At 41.4% G+C, this 20,930-nt stretch overlaps 1 protein-coding gene across 2 annotated transcripts; it reads right to left on the reverse strand.

Moving 5' to 3' along the window:
* Positions 1 to 1,499: 1,499 nt before the first annotated feature.
* Positions 1,500 to 20,740, reverse strand: sec24d (SEC24 homolog D, COPII coat complex component). 2 transcript variants are annotated; one of them, XM_085806386.1, is made up of 24 exons: positions 20,651 to 20,740; positions 19,383 to 19,589; positions 18,639 to 18,741; positions 18,105 to 18,241; positions 16,701 to 16,895; positions 16,458 to 16,640; positions 16,222 to 16,343; positions 15,755 to 15,866; positions 15,371 to 15,498; positions 13,703 to 13,841; positions 13,462 to 13,577; positions 12,358 to 12,482; positions 10,404 to 10,595; positions 10,107 to 10,200; positions 9,082 to 9,198; positions 8,622 to 8,792; positions 7,936 to 8,032; positions 7,694 to 7,839; positions 7,464 to 7,602; positions 6,814 to 6,932; positions 6,506 to 6,685; positions 6,163 to 6,354; positions 5,455 to 5,544; positions 1,500 to 3,422 (listed from the first exon to the last, which is right to left on the reverse strand). In XM_085806386.1, exons 2-24 carry the CDS (start codon positions 19,531 to 19,533, stop codon positions 3,282 to 3,284), a joined length of 3,189 nt encoding a protein of 1,062 aa, XP_085662512.1. In that variant the 5' UTR covers positions 19,534 to 19,589; positions 20,651 to 20,740; the 3' UTR covers positions 1,500 to 3,281. The 2 variants fall into 2 exon arrangements, with proteins under 2 accessions (XP_085662512.1, XP_085662511.1); XM_085806385.1 differs by having other exon boundaries at positions 16,458 to 16,895.
* Between the last annotated feature and the right edge of the window lie 190 nt (positions 20,741 to 20,930).

The raw sequence follows: 20,930 nt of genomic DNA on the forward strand, positions 1-20,930 counted from the left end.
ACAAACTTTGTATGATCCTCATTATTGTTGGGCTCTTGCTCCGTTGGCTTCCCGCTGCTTCCCTCCTCCCGTCCACACCTGCTCATACCTATTCAGCATGATTGGTTCCTGCTGTCTCTGATTAAAGCATTGATTGGCCCCAAATGTGAGGAAACACAAGGCATGCTGGGTAGAAGTCTCACTCACTGACTGCCTCTCGCTCGTTGGAAACCACTGGATCTCTGGGAGAGGAGTGTCTGGACACTATGGAAGTAAGTTAGAGAGTGTTTCAGTCTGTTGGATGTTGGATGTTGGATGCAGGAAGTGTCCATCACACCAGCTGCAAAATCTGATTTATACTTGACAATTGGATCATATGTAGTGAATATTTTGAAGCATTTGACAGTTTACAATGTTATTTTCCATTCTAAGTGTTCATCTGACATGTCACTGCACTGTATTTCCAGAAAATTCAGTCACAAACGTGGAAAAGAATCTCAGTGGGGCATGTTGGTCATTAAATAATTTAGTTTATTTTTCTTAAAAGGCACATTTTCTTCAGTTGTCTTTTTACTCGTGTGTATTTCCTTCAAGAATCAAACCTGCCACTCTTCTCCTTGATTTGTGTTTGTGTGCCTTAGTGTTAGTAAAACTGTGCATTGTTTGCTTTTTATTCCCCATATGTTCATAAAAAAATAACAGAATTAATTGGAAAAGCATTTAAAGTCCCCACTGGATGCAGAGACTTTCTGAAGATAATAAGGCATTTTTACATTCCCTCTGTAAATACTATACAAAGCTTCAAAGATTCTGATCTCTTATAAGAATGAGAAAATAAAATGTGCACCACAAACCTCCACGCTTGTGTGACCTTGGAGGAGGAATGTTTTGTTGTATGTTAATTGTGACAGTTTTGATTTACAGCCAACAAAATCAGCAATTGACATTGCAGAATGTGACGAGGTGTTATGAAACATGAATCTGTTACATTAGATTTCATAATATCACTAGCTCTCCTTGTTTGCTGTAGTTTCCTCTCTCAGTGCATGTGAAGTTAGTTTGACTTGGAATTGGAATCCCTTATGATGAGACTTTTTTTTTGTAATGTGGATGAATTGATCAGTGAAGTCAGCAGCATGTTGTTGGTCAAAAAGCAGATAAGCGGTTGTTTGGTGCCACCTTGTGGTGACAAGCAAATAACGCATATAAAAATCCCTCACACCCTCTGGACTTCATTAAAGAAAATGAAACAAAAAGATTTAAGTCTACATCCACTGAAGTCGTGATCTAATTTTGTGCACATTTGCTTTCGATCTTGTATAATTAGATTTTTCGTCATTTGACAATAGATCAATGACTGAGGATTGTGCAGTAGAGTACTCACTAATATGAGATCACCACAAATCAGCAGCTTGAATGTGAACAATTTGATGTTCACTTATTTGAACATTTGCCTATGTGTTGATTTATTTGATTATTGTAGCTGTCAAACTCATACAACAAAAAGTCAGCAGCGATAGTTTTGAGTCAAGAGTTTAATTAGACAAAGGTTTGTTTAGGGTCTGGAATAAATGTACATGGCACACCAAGCCCGTGAATTTCCACCATTCTTGTCCAACAAACATCCACCCATTCTCTTTCCAGTTCAATTCAAATCACTGCTTCCAACTTGAAAATAGAAAGGTATTCAAATTACCTGAGATAAGTTTGCATACAAACCAAATAGATTGAAATCAGCCGAGACCTCGAGGACAAAACACATTTTAACATGTTTTTCACAACTGTTATATCAACTTAAGGCAGAAAATTTTGGAAACACAAGTTGCGCACGTCACGTACAAAAAGACTTTGTTGGCCACACACAAGGATCATACAATATTTATCAAATGAAGAACATGAATTACATAGAAGCAGTTTCTTCTAATGAAAACAAGCAAGGCTGGACAGTATGATGTAACTGTGCTGAAACTCAGGACTGACATACATCATCAAAGATCATTTAAAACCAAGATTTAGGTGGTTGAACAGAGGCAGATTTATATTTTTTAGTTTTAGTCTTTACAGATGTTTTTCATAAAATAAGATACTGTTTCAGGTCATAAAATGAATCAAATCCAACAAGAATAAATCATAATATTTAACATGACAGATTGAGGGAAAAGCTTAATATTTGGTCCCAGTAACTTGTTCCCTTTAATGCCTTGTGGCGTAAATTTGTAATCCATTCATCTTTCTCATTACAAATGTAAATAAGTTTCCCCAAAACAACCGTTTTTAGCACGAGGTCTGACTCATGTAGAAAAGTGTAGTTGGTCCTGGTTCCTTCTGCAGAAGAACAGCTGCATTTGTTTCAGCTTATTCTCACCAAAACAAGAATGTTTCCTGCGTCACTGTTCCCTGTGAGGGTGAAATCTCCACCATAAATGGTAAAAGAATCTGATTTTTAGTGGGTGCACTTGTGAATCAAATGGTTTGATTTACACATGTTGTCATGACGGGAAAAATTTTTGGTCCTGGCAAAGCAGTGGCCTTTATTTTGGCAGTTTCTGCTCAATTATGAATAACCTAGTACTGTGGATACACCGTTTACTAAGACAGCTATAGTATGATTATTAAAATATGGAAACATCTGTAAGTTATTTAAATATTGTAAAATTTCTTTAAGCGTTTGTTTAAAAAAAAAAAAAACCTCTTCCTTTACATATTCAGTCTATGAGTGAGAGTAACAAACACTGGCAAGTTAACATCTACAGTATGACCCACAAATAACCCCTTGTCTTATCCAGACCCTGTAAATCTAGAAGGCTAAAGGAAAAAGCGCTCCAATCAACTGCACACACAGTGGAGATATATGCTGTATTGCTTATGCCGATGGGCTTTATGCCAAAATGCATTTCAGCCTCAGGCACTGATGTCATCCCTGTCTCCACAGTCCATCACACAAAGTGTCTGTGCGGGAAATGCTGGATGTGTTGTCCATTTCATTCCTCCACATCTACTTGGATATTCCTCATGTGACAAGTGGTTATTTGAAGATCATACTGTGTGTGTGTATACTAAAGGACAAAGGTATGAAAGGCAGCTGTGGAAAGGCAGCTGGAGGCTGAATCTCAAAAAGGTTCTCCCTGGTTCCTGGATCCCCCTTCCGTCTTTGTAAAACAAGTTTTTCTTTTTGCGGACCGTCCTTATGATTCAAATGGAACCTACTGAGATGGACCCAGTGAGATTTGTGCATGGTTCATTAGATGCCGTGTTTTTCCCAAGCCGGTCTGGAAGGGAACACTGAGGACAAGCGTTTGTGGTTAAGTGAGCAGCTGCCTGATCTCTCGGTGAACGTAGCAAAGGAAGTCCATGTAGGAGGCGCCTCCGTGCAGACCTTTGTCCTCCACCAGGAACTGACGGAACAGCATCTCTGGTTTGTCCTTCTGCCTCACAATTAGGAGCTGAGCAGAGAAGAAGAAAAAAGAAGTTCCAGTTTAAGTGCAGTTACTGGCAGTTAGGGTTAGGTTTGTAGGAAGGTAAAAATTGTATAATAAAATGCAATTGGCACGGGCTCAGGCTGTAACTTATATAAGGTAATATAGAAAATATATATGTTAATAACTTTGGAGTCTGGTGTATTACTGTAATATGTTTGAAAAAAATAATATCAAAACATAATGAACAACAAAGACAATTATGAAAAATAGAAACAAACACAATAGTTGATATAGTATATAGGGAGGGAAGAAAAAAAAATATTTATTTTGATTAAAGGATTCAATAATATAGAATACACTGTGGCTCTACAAAAATCGTCAAAAATGGTCTAAATTGCCGGTACACTTGACTAAAACTTTGGAAAGGAGCGCGGCACTCAATGAGTTAATCATTCAAAATTCAACATGTATATGAAAAACAAAGAAAACATATATAGGAATAATAATATTAGGATGTAAACATATAATTTTAAATATGTTGATTCTCTGATGGGATGACCTCTCTCTGAGGACCCACTGAAAATAAAAGGGGTGCGGTTGAGCAGCCAAGGGTCGCCCCCTGACCTCAGTGGTATAGATTTGTCTCAATTGAAGTTGGTCTAATTTTTCAGGGGTAGGGATAAAATTGAGGCCCCTTTCGAGGATCTGTCTTTCAGTTAAGTTAAGTCTGAAAGATGTGCAGAGGACCATAACGTTGGAGTAAGGAGATGTACTAATAGTTTCAGCCCTCACATGTTTAACTGGTCCAGCCAATGATTAAAGATTTGCTTGGCTGTCATTGGTGTCCAGTGTACCGGGTCTCTATCAAACACCCTGAAAGTCAATTTATTGATTTCAGTTAGAAAGCGTTTTTTAATGATCGTCTGGTTCAAGAGTTCAATCAAGTTTTGTTGTTCTTTCTCTAATTTTGCTGAGTAATTGATGACAGGAACCCTGACCTGTCTGTGGTGCTAGAAAGCAGAAGTTTGAGGCAGTTGTTACAGTAAGGCTCACTGAGAGAATGACTTCCCTAACTTTCTTGTGTGGTTTTAGCTTTTTGAGAATGGACTGGATGTGGTGAATGCCCGCACCAGGAAAACTGTCAATTTGCATTTCAGGGTCATCAAGGGGGGGGGGGGGGTTCGGTCCTGGACAAATTGGAGTCTCTAAGGATAACTATAGGTTTGGTGATTTTGATTGACCAATCCTTTAATTTTCTATTAGTGTTGATGTGTCTTTTAGGTTCCCGTCTCACTGCTGGACTCGGAGAGGTGCCACTCAGCAAGACAAATTCATCCTCAGATCGAGCAGGTGAGTCGAGTTGTGTTTATGCCATTGTCGGCTATGTTGCCTGCACTCGTCATGGGATTTGCACTTGCGGATGTGGTTCTCTGCCGATGTCAAAAAGGTGTTATTTTGCAGTGATAATAGGGAGACCAGGAAGCTGAGAAACAGTACGAGATGGCAGATTGCTGAGGTCAGATGTACAGTTTTTATTCTCGAGGCTAAGAGCTATATATTCTCATTGTCTTGACACTAATACTGCTCTCCTTCTTCTGAGGGATGGCTGTGCTAGGTCTGGCTGTCTCTTTGGGAACAATGGCTTCTTCCCTGAAGTCTGACTGGCTGCTCTGCACATCATCAACTGTAGGGGCACAAGGAGGAATCAAAAGTGGTATGATATCATCACTGGGGATAACAGGTTAGGGTTAAGGTTAACATCCATCCATTTGAACTACAATACTGTATCCTTGGATTGTGTTTTGCTGCTTCATGTGGAAAATGGCAGTAAAAGGGTTAATGTGGGCTCTGTGGAGCTGTTTCAGTATTTTATACTAACTCCACTAGAGGGAGCCAGAGATCATGAGAAGCTTTGGGATTTAGATTTTGTCTTGTAAGTAATTTTTCTGTGGAAAAAAAGCTTTTTGGTCATGTTTAGCAAAAAAAAAGATATTCTCTCAATAAACAATGATATACCTGGAGACTGTGTTGTAGCATCTAGCTTTTTATATCTTACCTTCATGGAGTTGGGCCTCTTTTCCAGCAGGCCACTGACGAGGGAGCAGACCTTCTTTGACACTGGGTTGTCCAGCTCTGGCAGCGCACTCTAAAAGACACAATTAGAAGCTTGGTCAAGTCTAAAATTAAGGTCAGTGGCACTGGTTCAACACCTTTACGACACTTTGAGCATAAACAAATCAGATGGAAAGTCAGTTTGTTTCATAAAAATGAAGATAAAACTTTCTTTTGAAATAGTGGCAATGATTGTCTGCCTCCTCCCTGTATGCAGCAGAACCACATGCTGACGTGTTGTTTGTCTTATCTTGAAAATAAATGTCTTTGAACTTGGTATGAGGTTGACATGTGTTTTAATTATTGTTGATTGAGTCACTACAGTTGTTGTTGCAGCCAGGCTGCACATGTGGAGCTGTTGTACTCTGTGGATGTATCAGATTCATACTGGATCCAATCATGGTCTGGTTGTGAGGTTTGATTATGAATTCAATCCTTCTCCCTCTGAGATATGAAGTATCTGCTTCTCTGAACTGGACTTGTAATTCCAAGGCATACTGCCCAGCTAAACATCCACACATTCTCTCACCATACAGTAATGGCTCCAGCAACCACAGAGGTAAGAAAACGTCTCATCTGATATCTGTAAATACTGATAAGTGTTTTATTTATTTGGTTTATAAATATGTCAAGGTAGTAAAGGGATTCTGACCATATGCCCTTGCAGGTGTGCGAGGGAGGGCAGGTTGAAGATGCTCTGTATGAGGTCAGGTGGGCTGGCTTGGCCCAGCCACAGGAACATGGACTGGCCGTTCTCCAGCAGGAACATGCCAGAGTCTGTGAGGCGTTCCTCTGAACAGCGCACTGGAGCAGGCAGAGCTTCACTGCTCACATCCATGTTGTGCTGAAGACAAAAGAACAGATTGTTAGGAATCACACAGCACTTACTACAATCTAAATACACACATCCCCTTCTATACGTCCTGATGTTGCAACAGTACAAGGTGAGTGTCTCATGCAGGTTATACTACGCTCTACGTGTTAGTGACTCTCACCAGCGGGATGAGGCAAGGGTAGAGCATCAGCTGTGTCTCCTCCACCCCCATACCCATGACCGCCAGCCTATGATGGGCTCTGTCGTCTGTGGAGAGCTCTGTGCTGCCCACCAAGGGAGCAGTTTTCATCAGGCTGTTCATGTAGACTGGGAACACCTTCATGGCATCAGGCAGGATCAGCTACGTATGGGCACATGAATAAAAAATGTTACTGTTCCTGAAAAAATACCTAATACAATAGATGTATTATACAATCTTCTATCCTGAAATCAAAGGCTCATTCATTGCAGGTGCTGTCGTGCACTGACCTGGCTGGCAGCGGAGGGGCTGGCACAGTTCTTCCTGTAGCAGGCCAACATGTGGGCCGTCTGGTTGACCAGGACCTCCCTCACATTCTTCAGAGGCTGGTTCAATATGGCACGGTAAGCTGGGTGGCGGTGAGAAAAGGGCGGTTAAAAGAGAAGAGGGGGGGAAGGAGAAGAACAAATGATTGGAAGAAAGGCAGCTGAAGAGTAGCAGGACCGGTGAAAGGTGACTGAAGATCAGTAATACCACTGTGCTTAAGGTTTGCTATGTGCGCATTAGAGAGGGGCTCAGTGTGAAACATGTGGTTCTGATTTCCACAACACATTCTTCTCTCACTCATCGTAAATCAGTCAGCATTAGTAGATTATCAGGTGATGCATGGGGTAAATTCAACAAAGGTCAGAGGATGATAGTGATGTACATAAGCAGGCTGTCTCTGCACTACATTATAGCCTTAAATAGAGAGCACTGACTGTATGGAATGACCCCCACTTTAAATAATGGACTATTCACAGAGTGTGGGAGGGAAAATGTGTCTTTTCTCTATTGTTTTAGCAGTCTGTGACTCCAGTGCAAACTTTAAATGAGGTGGTGAGTGTGGGAGACAGACTGTGAGTTTCAGAGAAAAAAAAAAATGTTAAAGGACAGTCACCTGTTTTGGCAAAGAAGTTGATGAGTGAGTCCGTTTCACAGCTCTGGTACAGCTGTGACAACTGCGAGCTGCAGTTCAGACTCAGGTTGTGGACACGAAGGCGTCGCTGGCCACCAACCGTGGTGTACAGCAAAGCACACTGGGAAAAGAGACGCAAGTTAGGTATGTAAGTCCTGGCATCAAATTCAGATTTTCTTTTTTTTTTTTTTTTACATTTTTAAAAGACTCACCTGTATGAGCGCCCCAGTCTCCTCATTGAGCGTGTCGTCGTGCTTGAACTCGACGGTCACGGCCTTGTCACAATCCACAGCCGCCATCTCTATGTCTGTGGTGTTGTTCATATGGATGGCACCAAAGAAGTCTGTGGCTCTGAAGCCTGAAGACAGACACAAAAACATACTAGTCACTCCTCACAGTTCAAGGGTTAATTGAGTATTACCCAGCAGGTGGAAAATCTTCCTATATTCCTTACCTGTACTGGTACGAACACGCATTATGGCATCAAATCCAATGCTCTTCTGCACATCTTTCCTCAGGTCCCTCAGGAAATGCTCCCCGTCCGTCTCCACCTGGCAAGAAGAAATACACTCGAGTGAGCAGCAAATATTGTTTGTCCTAGCCAGCAGATGGCGCTATTGTCGCTATTTGATTTCATGCCAATGTCAAGCATGACAACTGAAGCTCATAAATGTTCACTGACACAACTCATTTCCTCTAGCTCCAAGGGGGAATTCTGTAGCTGCTTGTGAGTAAACCTGTTTTATGTTAAATGCTGAGATTAAGGTGTTATTTATAGAGTAGTTTAGTGTGGATTACGGCTATGTGTGTGAGACAGTGTTGTACTGCCGTGATATGTGGTGTGTTTGAACAGTTTGGAGTAATTTCCCATGCTTGTTGCACCATTCCTTCGGGACAGTTCTATATTAGACTGTGGGTACTGTGCCAAAATTATTATGTGAACACAACAAGCTTTTATTAAACTGCAAATACCTTTGCCAAATGTCAATGCATTGAATTATGACTTTTTAGTGCAATTACAAGAAGAAAAAACAATGTTTGAACCATTATTTAGATTTTACGTTGTATGCATCTGCTTACAACACACTGTGTTTTTTTGAATGGCCTGCACTTAACAGGTCTGCCTGCTGGATGTTATACCTGGAAGTTGTTGTACTTGAAGACAGAGCCTCCAGTGTGCGAGGGCACATCAGCCATGGTTGCCATGTCGACATACTGGCTGGGGAAGAGGAAGAGATCCACACAACAGCCCTGTGCCACACAGTCCTTGGACAGTTGCTCATACACTCCCTTAAGAGGCTGGAAGAGGGTCTATGGAAAAATAGAATTGAACTTGGTGAGATAGCAGCTTTCTAGAATGGCGTTCTCACATTTTAAAACTTAAAAACAGTTTCTACCACAGATGCAGGTGGAGAAGAGATATTTATAAAAACGTGTTTATTATTAGCCCGCTTGACAGCAGAAGAAAAATACATTTTGGATGGGACATGAAAAAACTCCCATGCTTACTGGAGATAGATGGAGTCCAGGCCTACCCCCTGTGTTTACTCATTCTACAACTGCCAGAACTCAAGCCCCCTCGACACAAAATGCTACTCACTTTCTCTTTCTCAGTGTTGACCAGCTTTTTGTCATCCCTGTTTTTCAGTTTGCCAGGAGCCTCAGCGGTGGGCATGGAGGAGTGGAAGATGAAGAGCTTTCCACTACACTCTGCTGCCTGCAGATGACAGAAGGATGAGAGAGAGAAAATGACTAACAACATTTCCTAAAGGAGGTCAAACCAAGGTGGGTAACATGTTACTTCTTGACATGTTGTTTGTAGCATCACTGTGAAATCATTAGGTCAGGGGCTGCAGACATTCAAATGCTACAAAGGATCAAATGATTCAGATCATAATCTTTATCAAAACAGCACTCCCCTGTGTTGCCAAATAAACTGATAATACAGAGATAAAGATGTAAGCAATACTTATAATACAAATAAAAACAGCAACAGCCATGAATAAATAAACAAGAGTCACTGACTATTTGCTATTGTGTAATATAACAACTGTTTCCAATTAAAACCAGCATGTGAACTTTTCCTTTGCTGTGTGCCAAAACACTGACCTCATATCACTGGGAAAGTTTATTGGAAGTAAAGTAAACACAAATATATCAGGAAAAGAGAAATGCGTTGCTTCACTGACTTGACGGCTTGAATGAGTTCAGATGTCAATGCCAAGTGTGGCGTGAGCAGCGCATATGAAATATTTTGACAAAGCGAAACAACCTTGTGGTTGCAGTGCAATTCTTCTTCTGTTTAGATTTAAATTTGTTTGACCTTTTTAAGAAAAACAAAAGAACGACTTTATGTGTTTTGGCCTTTCTACGTGTTATTGGAAACCACAGTGATACAGATGATAAAAGTAAAAGAGACCAGGATGTTGGACTTCAAAAGCGCTGCTGCTGATTGAAAATGGCCTGTTGAATATGAAGCTTCCCACTGAGCTGATGATAGTTGATCTTTACAGACACAGATATTATTCTAAATCTAAACCTATGGAAGCCACTCATGGTTCAAGGAGGTTGCTGTAGGCCCCTAATCTCCCACTTCATGTTGACAGATGTCGCGCGGGGGCTGACCTTAAATGCCTCCACGCCGGCCTGGATGACAGGGGCAAAGACCGTTTCACTCTCGTTGGTGTCTGCAAACATGTCAGGGATCTGGTCCAGGAGGCTGCAAAGTAAGGGACATGATTATGGCCTGTTCAGGGTGTCTCAACCACTTTGACTGCTCCTGAAGCCACCATGAAGACAAATGAAACAATATCCTATCAAGTTATATTAAAAAGTACCTTCATCTTTCTGTCCCTGCATGATGGGACATCCACGATTAAGTTTATTTGTTTAAAGTAGTTTACTAATGAGCTTTAATCTTACTTGTAGATAACAGCCTTCGAGTCATGGTAGTTGACGAGGAAACCATCAAGCAGTGGGACGAACATGTCAGCCGTGTCTGAAACCACCATCATCTGGGGCTGGGCCAACGCACTCTTCACATTGTAGAAGTGGAGGATCTTGTTGTAGGTGACGAAGCCGACCTTAACTGCAGAATTCTCCACACCATCCTCTCTGGTAAGGGAAAGACAGCAATCATCTGTCAACAGGATGTTTCTACTAAGTCTGCTGAAATGTTGTTGTGGTTTGTTTTTTTTACAATGGCTGCATGTGTGCAGTGTGTAGAATCAATCCTTTCCCATATGTCAAGCCTGTCATTGTGCATTCACTACTAGGACCCAACAGCATGTCTGTTATGTTTCTTCTACCACTATCACTTCCTTCTTGGACAAAACAGTAAAGCATTGATGCTGCTATCTAAATAATGAAACGCTATTCACCCTTCTCTAATGCAAAAGAAAACAGAAGACCAGAATCTGGTTTATCTTTGAGATGCATATGTCGAGCATGTCGAATAATCAAGTATAAACATTCTTCTGGGATTGAGATATCCAATATGGACTTGTTTATTAACGTTTGAGTGAGTGTGTGTGTCTATGTGAGTGTTGATGTGAAAGTCTTAAGTGAGGGTTCAAAGGAAGGAAATAACTGCTACAAGTACTTTGGGTTGAAAACCCATTTACCAGTGAGTCATGTCTGTCATTTTCATTTTTTTCCACTTGTGTTTCTCTCTCTATTGCAGCTTACTATATCTTATCTATACTATGCCTCTGGATTTATACTGTAAAAAAAAAAAGTCTTTTGGCTTTCGTAGATATGTGCTACTTAAAGACACAAAAGCTCCCTGACATTTACCAGAACATTTTGGATCAGGGTGTGGAACTGGTAGCTACACTGAACATGCATCAAAAGCCTTCAACATCATAGTAATTTAAAAGCATTCTTTACTGACACTACCAACTGTACATTGTAGGTCTCCCTTCTTAAATCATGCAGGCACACTCAGTAACATGTAATGCAGCTTAGAGCAGAAAGTATGCCACTGTTTAACCGCGACCCCACGGCTCTTATGTTGAACATTAGTCACAGGTGTTGTTATTGGAAATAAGAGATTGAGAATGGATTTAATTTTGTTCTTTCTCATACCAGCCAGTGATTAAAAATACCAGTGATGATAAAAAAAATGCCACTGCAAGACCTGCTCTACATCTGCAGTTACTTAAACTAAGCTCTATGTCGATTTTAAGTGAATTTGGCAAACTGCAGAATTAGATGAACTATATAAAAAATGCAGGGTGTCCAATGTCGTTTAACTTAGTTCTTAGAAAAACAAAAGAAAAAATTCAAACACAGCTGGAGAGGGGGCTTATCTTCAGTACACTTCTCCTGAGCGTTTAAGGGATGATGTAATGGCAGCAGACAAATATGGATATATTGTTGCTGGCACTGACAAATCAGGGAGAAGAAAGTTATTTTAGGACTAACCAGGTGGTATAAATCATCTTCTCCTTAATGATGAGTCAAGAGTAACTCACTACTGGAACAAAAGTGACAACAAATGCGGGATTTCAAGTTTGTGTTTTTGTTTTGAATGCCTGCACTGTTACATTTTCCGTTTTTGGGAGGCTGGATGTCCTCCTTAACCGATACCCACCATCTGCAAAACGTCATGCAAGAATATTCAGCTGATGAGAGCAAATAGTTGGCTTGATGTTAAGGACTTGAGGGAAGTTTGTTTTTGGAAAGGTTTATGTTGGATGAAAACAGTATTAGCAGCATTTAGTTTGCACTTTGAAGGGATTATGGTACAATTATGGTGTATGTGGAAAAGTGGACATTGTGGAAGTGTATAGCACTTGCAGTATTATATGGACAACATGCAGTACACTTCTCCCGGTGCTGTGTGAGTGTGTGAGTGTGTGGTTCTGGCGTGTACCTGGGCAGCTTCTCAAGCAGAGTCTTCAGCTCGTTACATATCAGTTTGACCAGGCCACTTTTAATATTGCTGTAGGACACATCGATCATGAAGATGTAGGCGGGAGGATTCGGAGGTTTGTTGTTCTACAGGAGAAGAAAGCAACAGGTGTCAGTAATCAACTCGTATTATAAATGTATTTTCAGTCTGTAATGGCCTGATGGGCATACAGCAAAAAAATACCTTATTTCAAAATTAAATGAGAAAAACAAAAGAAAACGTACTCCCTGTGCAAGCTTAAGCTCTTGAATAAACTAGTTATAAGCAAACAAATGATTTCTTTTTCAGCCCTCTTTTCTGCAATCAAGGAATTTAATCACAGTATATCAACAAACAGCCTAAAGCCTGGTATCTACCGTTATGTCTTCTGCCCTAAATTTCCATTATTAGCTCTTCAGTACCAGAGATGTTTCCATCTGGGCTTGCTTATAACTTGAAAGTAGCTGTGAGGACACCGTGACAGGTATGACTCCCTGAATGGAAGGCAATGGCAACAGAGTGTGTGCCGAAGAGCGTTGTCAGTATGACACTGTTATGTTTCCACAGTTACAACCCATGACAAGACACTCACCTTGCAGGCTTTTGTTTAATCACTGGCCCGCAGAGAGTGTTTATAAGTCTTAATAAACACAGCAAAAGTAGGCCAGTGGAGTGACTCAGCTTTGCCAACGTACTCTGACCCTCTAACGTTGTTCGCAACAGCCATGGCCTCCGCAGGGTCACAAAGTTCATTACCATCACGGTCTTTTATTCTAAGTTGAACATATTCTTTCCTGCTTAGATATAATCAACATGTACTGAATAATCTAGGGTGGCATCCAAAGAAAAATCAATACTGCAGCCATTTAGATGCAAATCTCTTGTGTCATATTAAGAGACTTGTGTAACAACCATTAATTTGAACCATCAAAGTGACAAATCTTTTCCATAATCAATGCATAAACTATTTTACACTTGCAAACAATCCCTTAATTTAAGTGCTCATGTCTATTGATCAACTTAATGCACTCAGTGTATCATGTGTATTGAATAGCAGTCGACACATCACGAGTCGTCCTCCTGTACCTTGCAGTAATCCATGGTAGCTGCAAACTCATAGGATCCCAATGACAGCTCAGGCCTCTCATAGAAGTCCACCCTCCGGCCCATGTGGTCAAGATGTTGGAAATAGAAGACTGGCACTGGAATAAGACAGGGACATTCAACTGAATGTAGAACTGTGTATAATATATTGTTGAGTTGCGTTGTTCACATTTTTTCTTGTCTCAGGTTGATGTTTCTCTTTCTGCTTAAAATGTTACCGTACCTTCGTTAACACAGTTGCAGAAACCACACTGGTAGCGACGACCACCATCAATAAATTGCATGTAGGAACACATGTAGGCTTTGCATCGATTGCAGCGGATGGGGCCTGTCTCTCCATGATTCACAACATACAAAGGAGCCTATACAGAGACAAACACAACAGACATTTTAATAACTGTTCCCAAACTAATTCAGACCATTGTAATAAAATAATCCAGTCCCTTAAAAGGGAATTGTTAACTAAACAAAATTCTTACTGTCTGCTGAAAAGCACATGGATCACAGATTAACTCTATTTTGGACAATGCTTCAATAACTAAATTCAATGTGATGTTTCCCATGTTTTCAGCAATGCAACATTTACCATACTTGGACCACACTCTCACATACTACTGTATGTAAACTCTGCTCTGTCTGTAGCATCAGTAGGTCTGTGATACATCATGGCTGAGTGCAGTGCACCAGCCTATCACTATGTAACACTAATTATCTAAAAAGCTTTCTCCATGTCTTGGCACAATATGAATACAAATTTTATATTGTGGCACGGTTCGAGTGAACTAAACAAGGCAGCAAGCAGGTTTATTATTAGACTGAGGTGGACAGTGGAGAGTTTAAGTGTTTACAGTATCTAAGAGCTATTTACCTAGTGCAGTGAACAAAAGCTGTGGGATGATAAAACAGTAAATTCAACACCCGAAGCACAACGACATGCTCCCTTTAAATTATGTGTAGACTTGGAGCATTGATTTATTATTTTAGTATATATTTCTGGTGCATGTCCACGATGCACTGGACTGAATAGAATCTGGGAGTATAGTCCACTAAGGTTTGATTGCTTTTGTATAAACCTCCTTTCTTCCTCAGTGGTCCCTGCAGATCTGACATCTAGCTAATTAGCCTACAGCCAGATGAGAGAAAGCTAACATTGCCTAAAAAGGCCAATTGGTGCCTGGGACAAGCGAGTGGAGGAGGAAAATATCTAAGACAGGATTCTTGGACCACACATGATCCAAAAGGAGGTCACTCGCAGGACAAATTAACTTTGAGTGCTAGACATATATCAAAGAACTAAATTTGGTGTTTGAAACTGCACAGTGGCAAACTGAGTGTAACATATATATAAACCAAATGCAAAAGTCTCTAGTTTCCGTTAAGTACCACCATACAGTATGAAATGTTAAAACTACACTATGCATTGCAAAATTTTCAAAACGGCCCCGTACAATTCGCAAAAATGTGAAATGCCATTAGGACAATAAGGAAGAGTTCAGATGGCATAAAAACACTCCACCAAAAGTGTCCTAGTAGTGTCATAAGTCATAATTTGGATGACAGTGTAGAAATGTTTCCAAAACACAGTGTGGGGGCAGAAATGCTGCATGGTTCTGCATGCAGTGTTTCCCATATTTAGAAATCAGGCTCATGAGTTTTTATATTATACGATTTTGTTTTAAGCACACATTTAAAAGCATATTAGCATTTTATTCCCAGCAAGTGAGTTGGAGTTGGACCAGAAAAATGTATTTTTTTCCACAGTTAATCAAATCAGTGTTTCTTTTTTTGGGGGGCTGATCTTAGCAGGTGATTATGTATTGTTGATGTAACGGAGCATGTGATTTTTAGATGTAGAAACTGGCTTGAAGTCACATGTAAAACCATGGCTTACCTCATCCTTTGGCAAATTGGCAAAGGGTTTAATGATGGAGGCCAGGGGCACTTGGCACTGCTTGGCCAGATCAGCAGTGCAGGGTAGGGAGTAGGTGGTGCATCGCATGAACCTGGGACTGGCATTGCCTGGAATAAGTCAAACAAAGGGTCAGTTACCTTGATATATTATGACAAAGCACATTTGTGTTGCCACTGTCTGAGAAAGCAGCGTGTGTGTACTGTAGTTCTGCATGTTCAGCTCATCATGATAATAAATAGCCGATACTGATAATCCTCAAGGAAACATTTTACTCTTGATCAAAGTGTACACTACAAACAACAAAAAAACCATTCTTATAATATTCAGTGTTCTTAAGGAGGATTATAGTCTTATTTGGTTTACCTTGGTCCTGTACTGTGAAGTCAGTGGTGACTAGAGGTGGAGCCTGTCCCCTGATGTTTGTGTTGAAGACCTGTCCTCCTCGCTGTGTTCGGTCATGTTCAATGACTTGGGTCTAAAGGAGACCAATTATGCATTACATTACAATCTGTTAGATAAATGCAATGTTTCAAAATTAATATTTAATTAACACAGACAGCCTGACTATATGACAAATCTAATTGTATTTTCTTAGTAATTTGTCTAAAATGCAGACAAACTAAAATGTACCACCAACCACAGATGTTCTCCTTTTTTTCCATTGCCCAATTTATAATTGATAATTGATTGATTGAAGATGTAACAAGTAACAAATTTGTCAGGCACATTTTAAAGAATTAATAAGCTGCTGATTCTGGGCAGCAGATGTGGCATGACACATGTTGGTATGTAAAGCTCTCTGGCCCCAGGAGGATTAGGGGTCAACTCACTGTGCTTGGGATAGAGTCAGGGTCCATTTTCTTCTGTGGAGGGCCAGCTAATGCAGATGGTGCTCCAGGAAAGGCCCCTGGCATGCCTGGCTGGGGCCCAGCCATTGGCCCCCCAAACTGACCTGTACATTTAAATAGGAAATTCTGGCAATTAGAGGATGTTTACTGGTTACGCCGTTGAGTGTAGAACAGTCTAAATGCAAGCTGATTGCTCTCATACTAATGAGTCAGCTTACCAGCTTGCTGTGGGTATCCTTGTGGACCAACAGCTCCAGGACCAGGCTGCTGGAAACCTCCAGGACCTGGGGGAGGCCCAGGGAATGGTCTACCCATGCCTGCCATTGGTGGGCCGGCCATCTGTTGGCCTGCCATCGGTGGGCCAGCCATTTGTTGGCCTGCCATTGGTGGGCCAGCCATTTGTTGGCCTGCCATTGGTGGGCCGGCCATCTGCTGGCCTGCCATTGGTGGGCCAGCCAAAGGTGGGCCTGCCATTGGCAAGTTTGCTGGGGGTGACTGTGGCGGTGACATCGTAGGGGACATTTGTTGGGGCATGTGGGGTGACTGCAGGCCTGGAGGCATCTGAGGCTGTCCCATTGCTAGTGGAGGAGGTGCCTGGAAAGGCTGCTGGGCCACAGAGCTGGTCGGTGGAGGAGGGCCCTGCATGGGTCCTGAGGCTACAAGAAACAATGCCACAATACATTAGTCATAGGTCTGTTTCATGTGGGCCTGATTTTCCAAACAGCGGAAACCCTATGATTTAGACCCTGAGTTATCAGTCAGTCACCATGTTATCAGATAACACGGAAAGCCAGCAGTATTCAACCCTGCTTAAAGGTCCCATAAGAAAAACAGTTTTTTTCTGGTCTCTACATACATAAACTGGTCCTCCCTGAGCCTACCAACTCCTAGAATGAGGAAGGCAAACGGGTCCTGCATGGACTTGCAGCCCACCGACTGGTAAAACGGTGCTCATACAGGCTGTTCAGACTCAGCTCCTGTGGTCATGTCACGACGGGAGTGAGGCCGGCCTACCACGTCTATTTCTATGGCTGCAATGCACAGCAAGAAACTCCTGAGCTAAATTGATGAAACACCGACCCATTTTAAGTCATAAAGTGGTAATAATATTTGCCGTGTACAGTAACCATGTTACTTAAAGGTGCAGGGACAGAAACAGCTTGTTCTCAGTAGAGCTCATTTGAGCGACTTTTATGGCGCTTTTCCACTACACTTTCACAGCACGGCACGGCTCGGCCCGGTAAAGGTGCTTTTCCACTACAGCTGAGTTCCTCCTCAGCGGGGGCGGGGTCGGGGCCGCATTGTCCGTGTCTCTTTTTTCGATCCGCTCGTCAGCTCCAAACTCACTCGTCTGCACCTCGTTAACAGACCACAGTGTGGTTTCACACACAGCAACATTTAACTCGGGTGAAGGAATAACAACAGTCTCAATACAGATAAGCGCGCTGTTGCCGCTCTGTTTTTGAAATTTCCGGGTTTGATTCTCATGTCGGACGTCGCGCTCGCGCCGACGCTCTGCCCAATCAGCGGAAGGCAGTCGGCTGACGTCACGTTAGAGTATCGCTTCGGCTCGCTTGGAACCAGGGCCGAGGAGGTACTAAAAATGGTACCTGGTACCAGGTACTAGGGCTAGTGGAAAAGCAAAATAAGCGGGCCATGCCGCGGCGCGGCGCGCCGTGTGGAAAAGCCAGTGGAAAAGCGCCATTAGACAGCCGTCATTCAGGACCACGGATCAGTTTGGGGCGATACATTTCAAATACAGTTTAGTTGGATGTCTGACAGCTGAGTGAAATTGAGTAAAAAGAGTATAATATGGGATCTTTAAAGATCAATGGTGGGTATAAATTTGTAATAAGTGAACTTACCATAGCTTCCCAAGTTCATAGCACTCATCTGATTGGTGAGCTGCTGTCCCATAGGTGGGGCAGGTGAAGCCATGTTGTTGTATGGGGACTGCGGAGGTTGTCCATATGCAGCAGATACAGCCGGTGGAGCAGGGTACCTGACGAGATATAAGAACAGGGTGTTTGTGAATACTCAGTCAGTCAAGAAGAGCTGAATCTAGGAAATTTCAATTCAACTTTTCCTGAAGAATAACAGTGAGCAGGATGTAGCGTGTAGAGTGGGCCTCATATTGACAAAGTACCTGAGACTGCTTTCAACATTTTGCTGAAATTGTTTTAGTTTAAGTTTTACTAAACTCTCTAATCAGACATGTGTTGCTGACTGTGTGCTGTAGGTGCTTTATTATTAAATACTGTATATGTTCTCTTTTCTTCATGTTGGTGAACTATCATTTGCAGTACTGTACTTCCTTTACACGTTCATCACCTACTGCAACTGTGTTGATTTCAGTGATCAGCCATTTGAAGCAGATGCTACTGGGAGAAAATGATTACCTTTGTGGATGAGCGCCATTTTGCTGGACATTCGGATTGTACTGACTGGACACCGGAGGGGGAGGCATACCAGCAGCAGGGGAAACTGGTGATTTCATCATACCTGCAGTGAGTAAGTGACACCATGTGTAAGGTACATCATATGGTCCTCACCATGTCCACTTGAAATGAAAACCTTTTTCTGTAAAGTAATGTAAGTGAGCTCAGGGTTCTTCAGAGAGTCTGACTTTCACTTTGACTCATCAATATGGAGATGTGCAGAGTCCGGCTGCAGCCTCAATTGTATGCTACACAGAGCTAGGTTTGTAATTTGCCTGAAATAGTTTATTCAAAAAGGAATGTGGTTCCAGTGCAGTTGAGTGATGTTCATGGACTTTACAATGAGTTAGAAGGCATGCTATCTGCATGCCATCTCAGTGGTGTAGCAGATTAGTTATTCAAAAGCCAGATAAACAAATGCACTCACACGCATAAACTATAATAAATGATACAATAAAAAACATCTTCAATTGCAAACTCAGACAAGTTATAAGCCATTAAATAAAACATTTGAGGCATGTTATTTTAAAATTAATGTGAGAGCTTCTGTTAGCTTCTGCTGCTATTATGGAGGGAAAGCATCACTAGCCACAACTAAAGTAATTCATGAATGATCTGAAATGCTCACTGGTCAGTTACAAGACCAGGCTTGTTAAACCATGTTGTTTGGGAAATGATCCAAATACAAAAGCGAAAGTACTGTACCTGCTGGTGGAGCTGTGAAGGCCTGAGGTTGCCCCCCATAGTGCCCATAGAGAGGCTGTGTAGGACCACTCCCAAAACCAACTTGATAGCCCCCCATCCCTGGCTGGGCCTGGGAGTATGGGGGTGCAGCAACATAACCCTGTTGACTCATTTTGATGAAATGACCGTCACTTTCTTCTCATGCCAAGACGAGTTCGTTTTGACAACCTGTAAAGATAAAAAATAAATAAATAAAACTTTAGTTTCTTCTCAATTTTGACAAATTGTTAAAAAATATATATGTTTAGGCTACTGTAATAAAAAAATATGCACAAACCTATAGAAAGCATTCTTCGTTTGCAGCAGGTTATTATGTTACTATATGTCATTAATAACTCCTGTATGTTTACAGGCCCAACCAACAAAAACGGATATTTGACCTCATGCAATCATCAACAACATGGACCTTTGACGCTGCTCATTGAGAGATAAAGCAAGCCTATCTTTCGTATAACCATCAACATCGTATAACCTGTTTCTGTTTTGCTGTCAGCCATTAAAAAAAACCAAAAAAAAAAACACTTTAAAGTCAACTGCAAGTTGAGTTCACTTGGCTATGTTTTACCTCGGACTGTCAATTTACCGGGACACAGTAGTATAAAATATGTTTTATACATGCTGAGGAACTTGTAGACTTGTTTCTGTGTGAAATATTTTATGACATGGTGATGGACTTCGGCACATTAGGGTAAACAAAAATAACAGCTGCGTACTGACAACTCAATAAAAGTCAGTTATTACCATATAGGCTAATAAGTCTATTTAACATATTTACCGCTAGAGAAAAGTTCACAGACAAACATATGATAGCCTAGCGGTTTAGGGTTGAGTTCACTAAACTGTATCTGCCACTTCGGAGAATTGCCACGTCAAAGACCGTTATGAAGGCTAAATAAAGTCTGAGCATCCCTGCGTTTCCTCGATTCACATCCACCTGAACTGACAGTCGTTTATCCTGTTGGTGATACAACATTTAGCCTTTGACATGTTGCTTAATACCTCTTATCAAAAGGGCGCAGTAACGTGACAGCACAGGGTTCAATGTTGATTAGCCCACGTAATGACAGAAAACATCTTGCTAGCTACGCGGAAATTACTACAAAGTTTTCCTTTGCACCTGAAGCGCATTCATTTCAAACGTAAATGCTTCAAAATAAAAGGCTGTCTGAGGTGAGAGTTTAGCCGTGTGTGCTGGCTGCGTGTTTAAATGCTGTCGTGCTGGTATTTACCTGAATTTTGAGTAGAGTCCTCTCCTCTGTCTGTTGCCCTCAGTGAAAGCAGAGTGCCACGTCAAACTCCTCCAAAGCACCGGTCGCTATGTTGGTTACGCGACGGAGATCACCATCGTCCACGAGATGATAAGACACACCGTTTCCGGTTGTCTATTTCAAAATAAAAGCATGAATGGGGAATAAACGTTCTCAGGCGATAGTCAACGAAGCAAAAATTATACCAGCTTCTTAAATATCTCTGTATCCACCATAAAAATTAATTTTAATAGCGTTTTAA

This window comes from Trachurus japonicus, chromosome 18, assembly GCF_045865225.1.
Source record: "Trachurus japonicus isolate A0001 chromosome 18, Traja_1.0".
Lineage (NCBI taxonomy): Eukaryota > Metazoa > Chordata > Actinopteri > Carangiformes > Carangidae > Trachurus > Trachurus japonicus.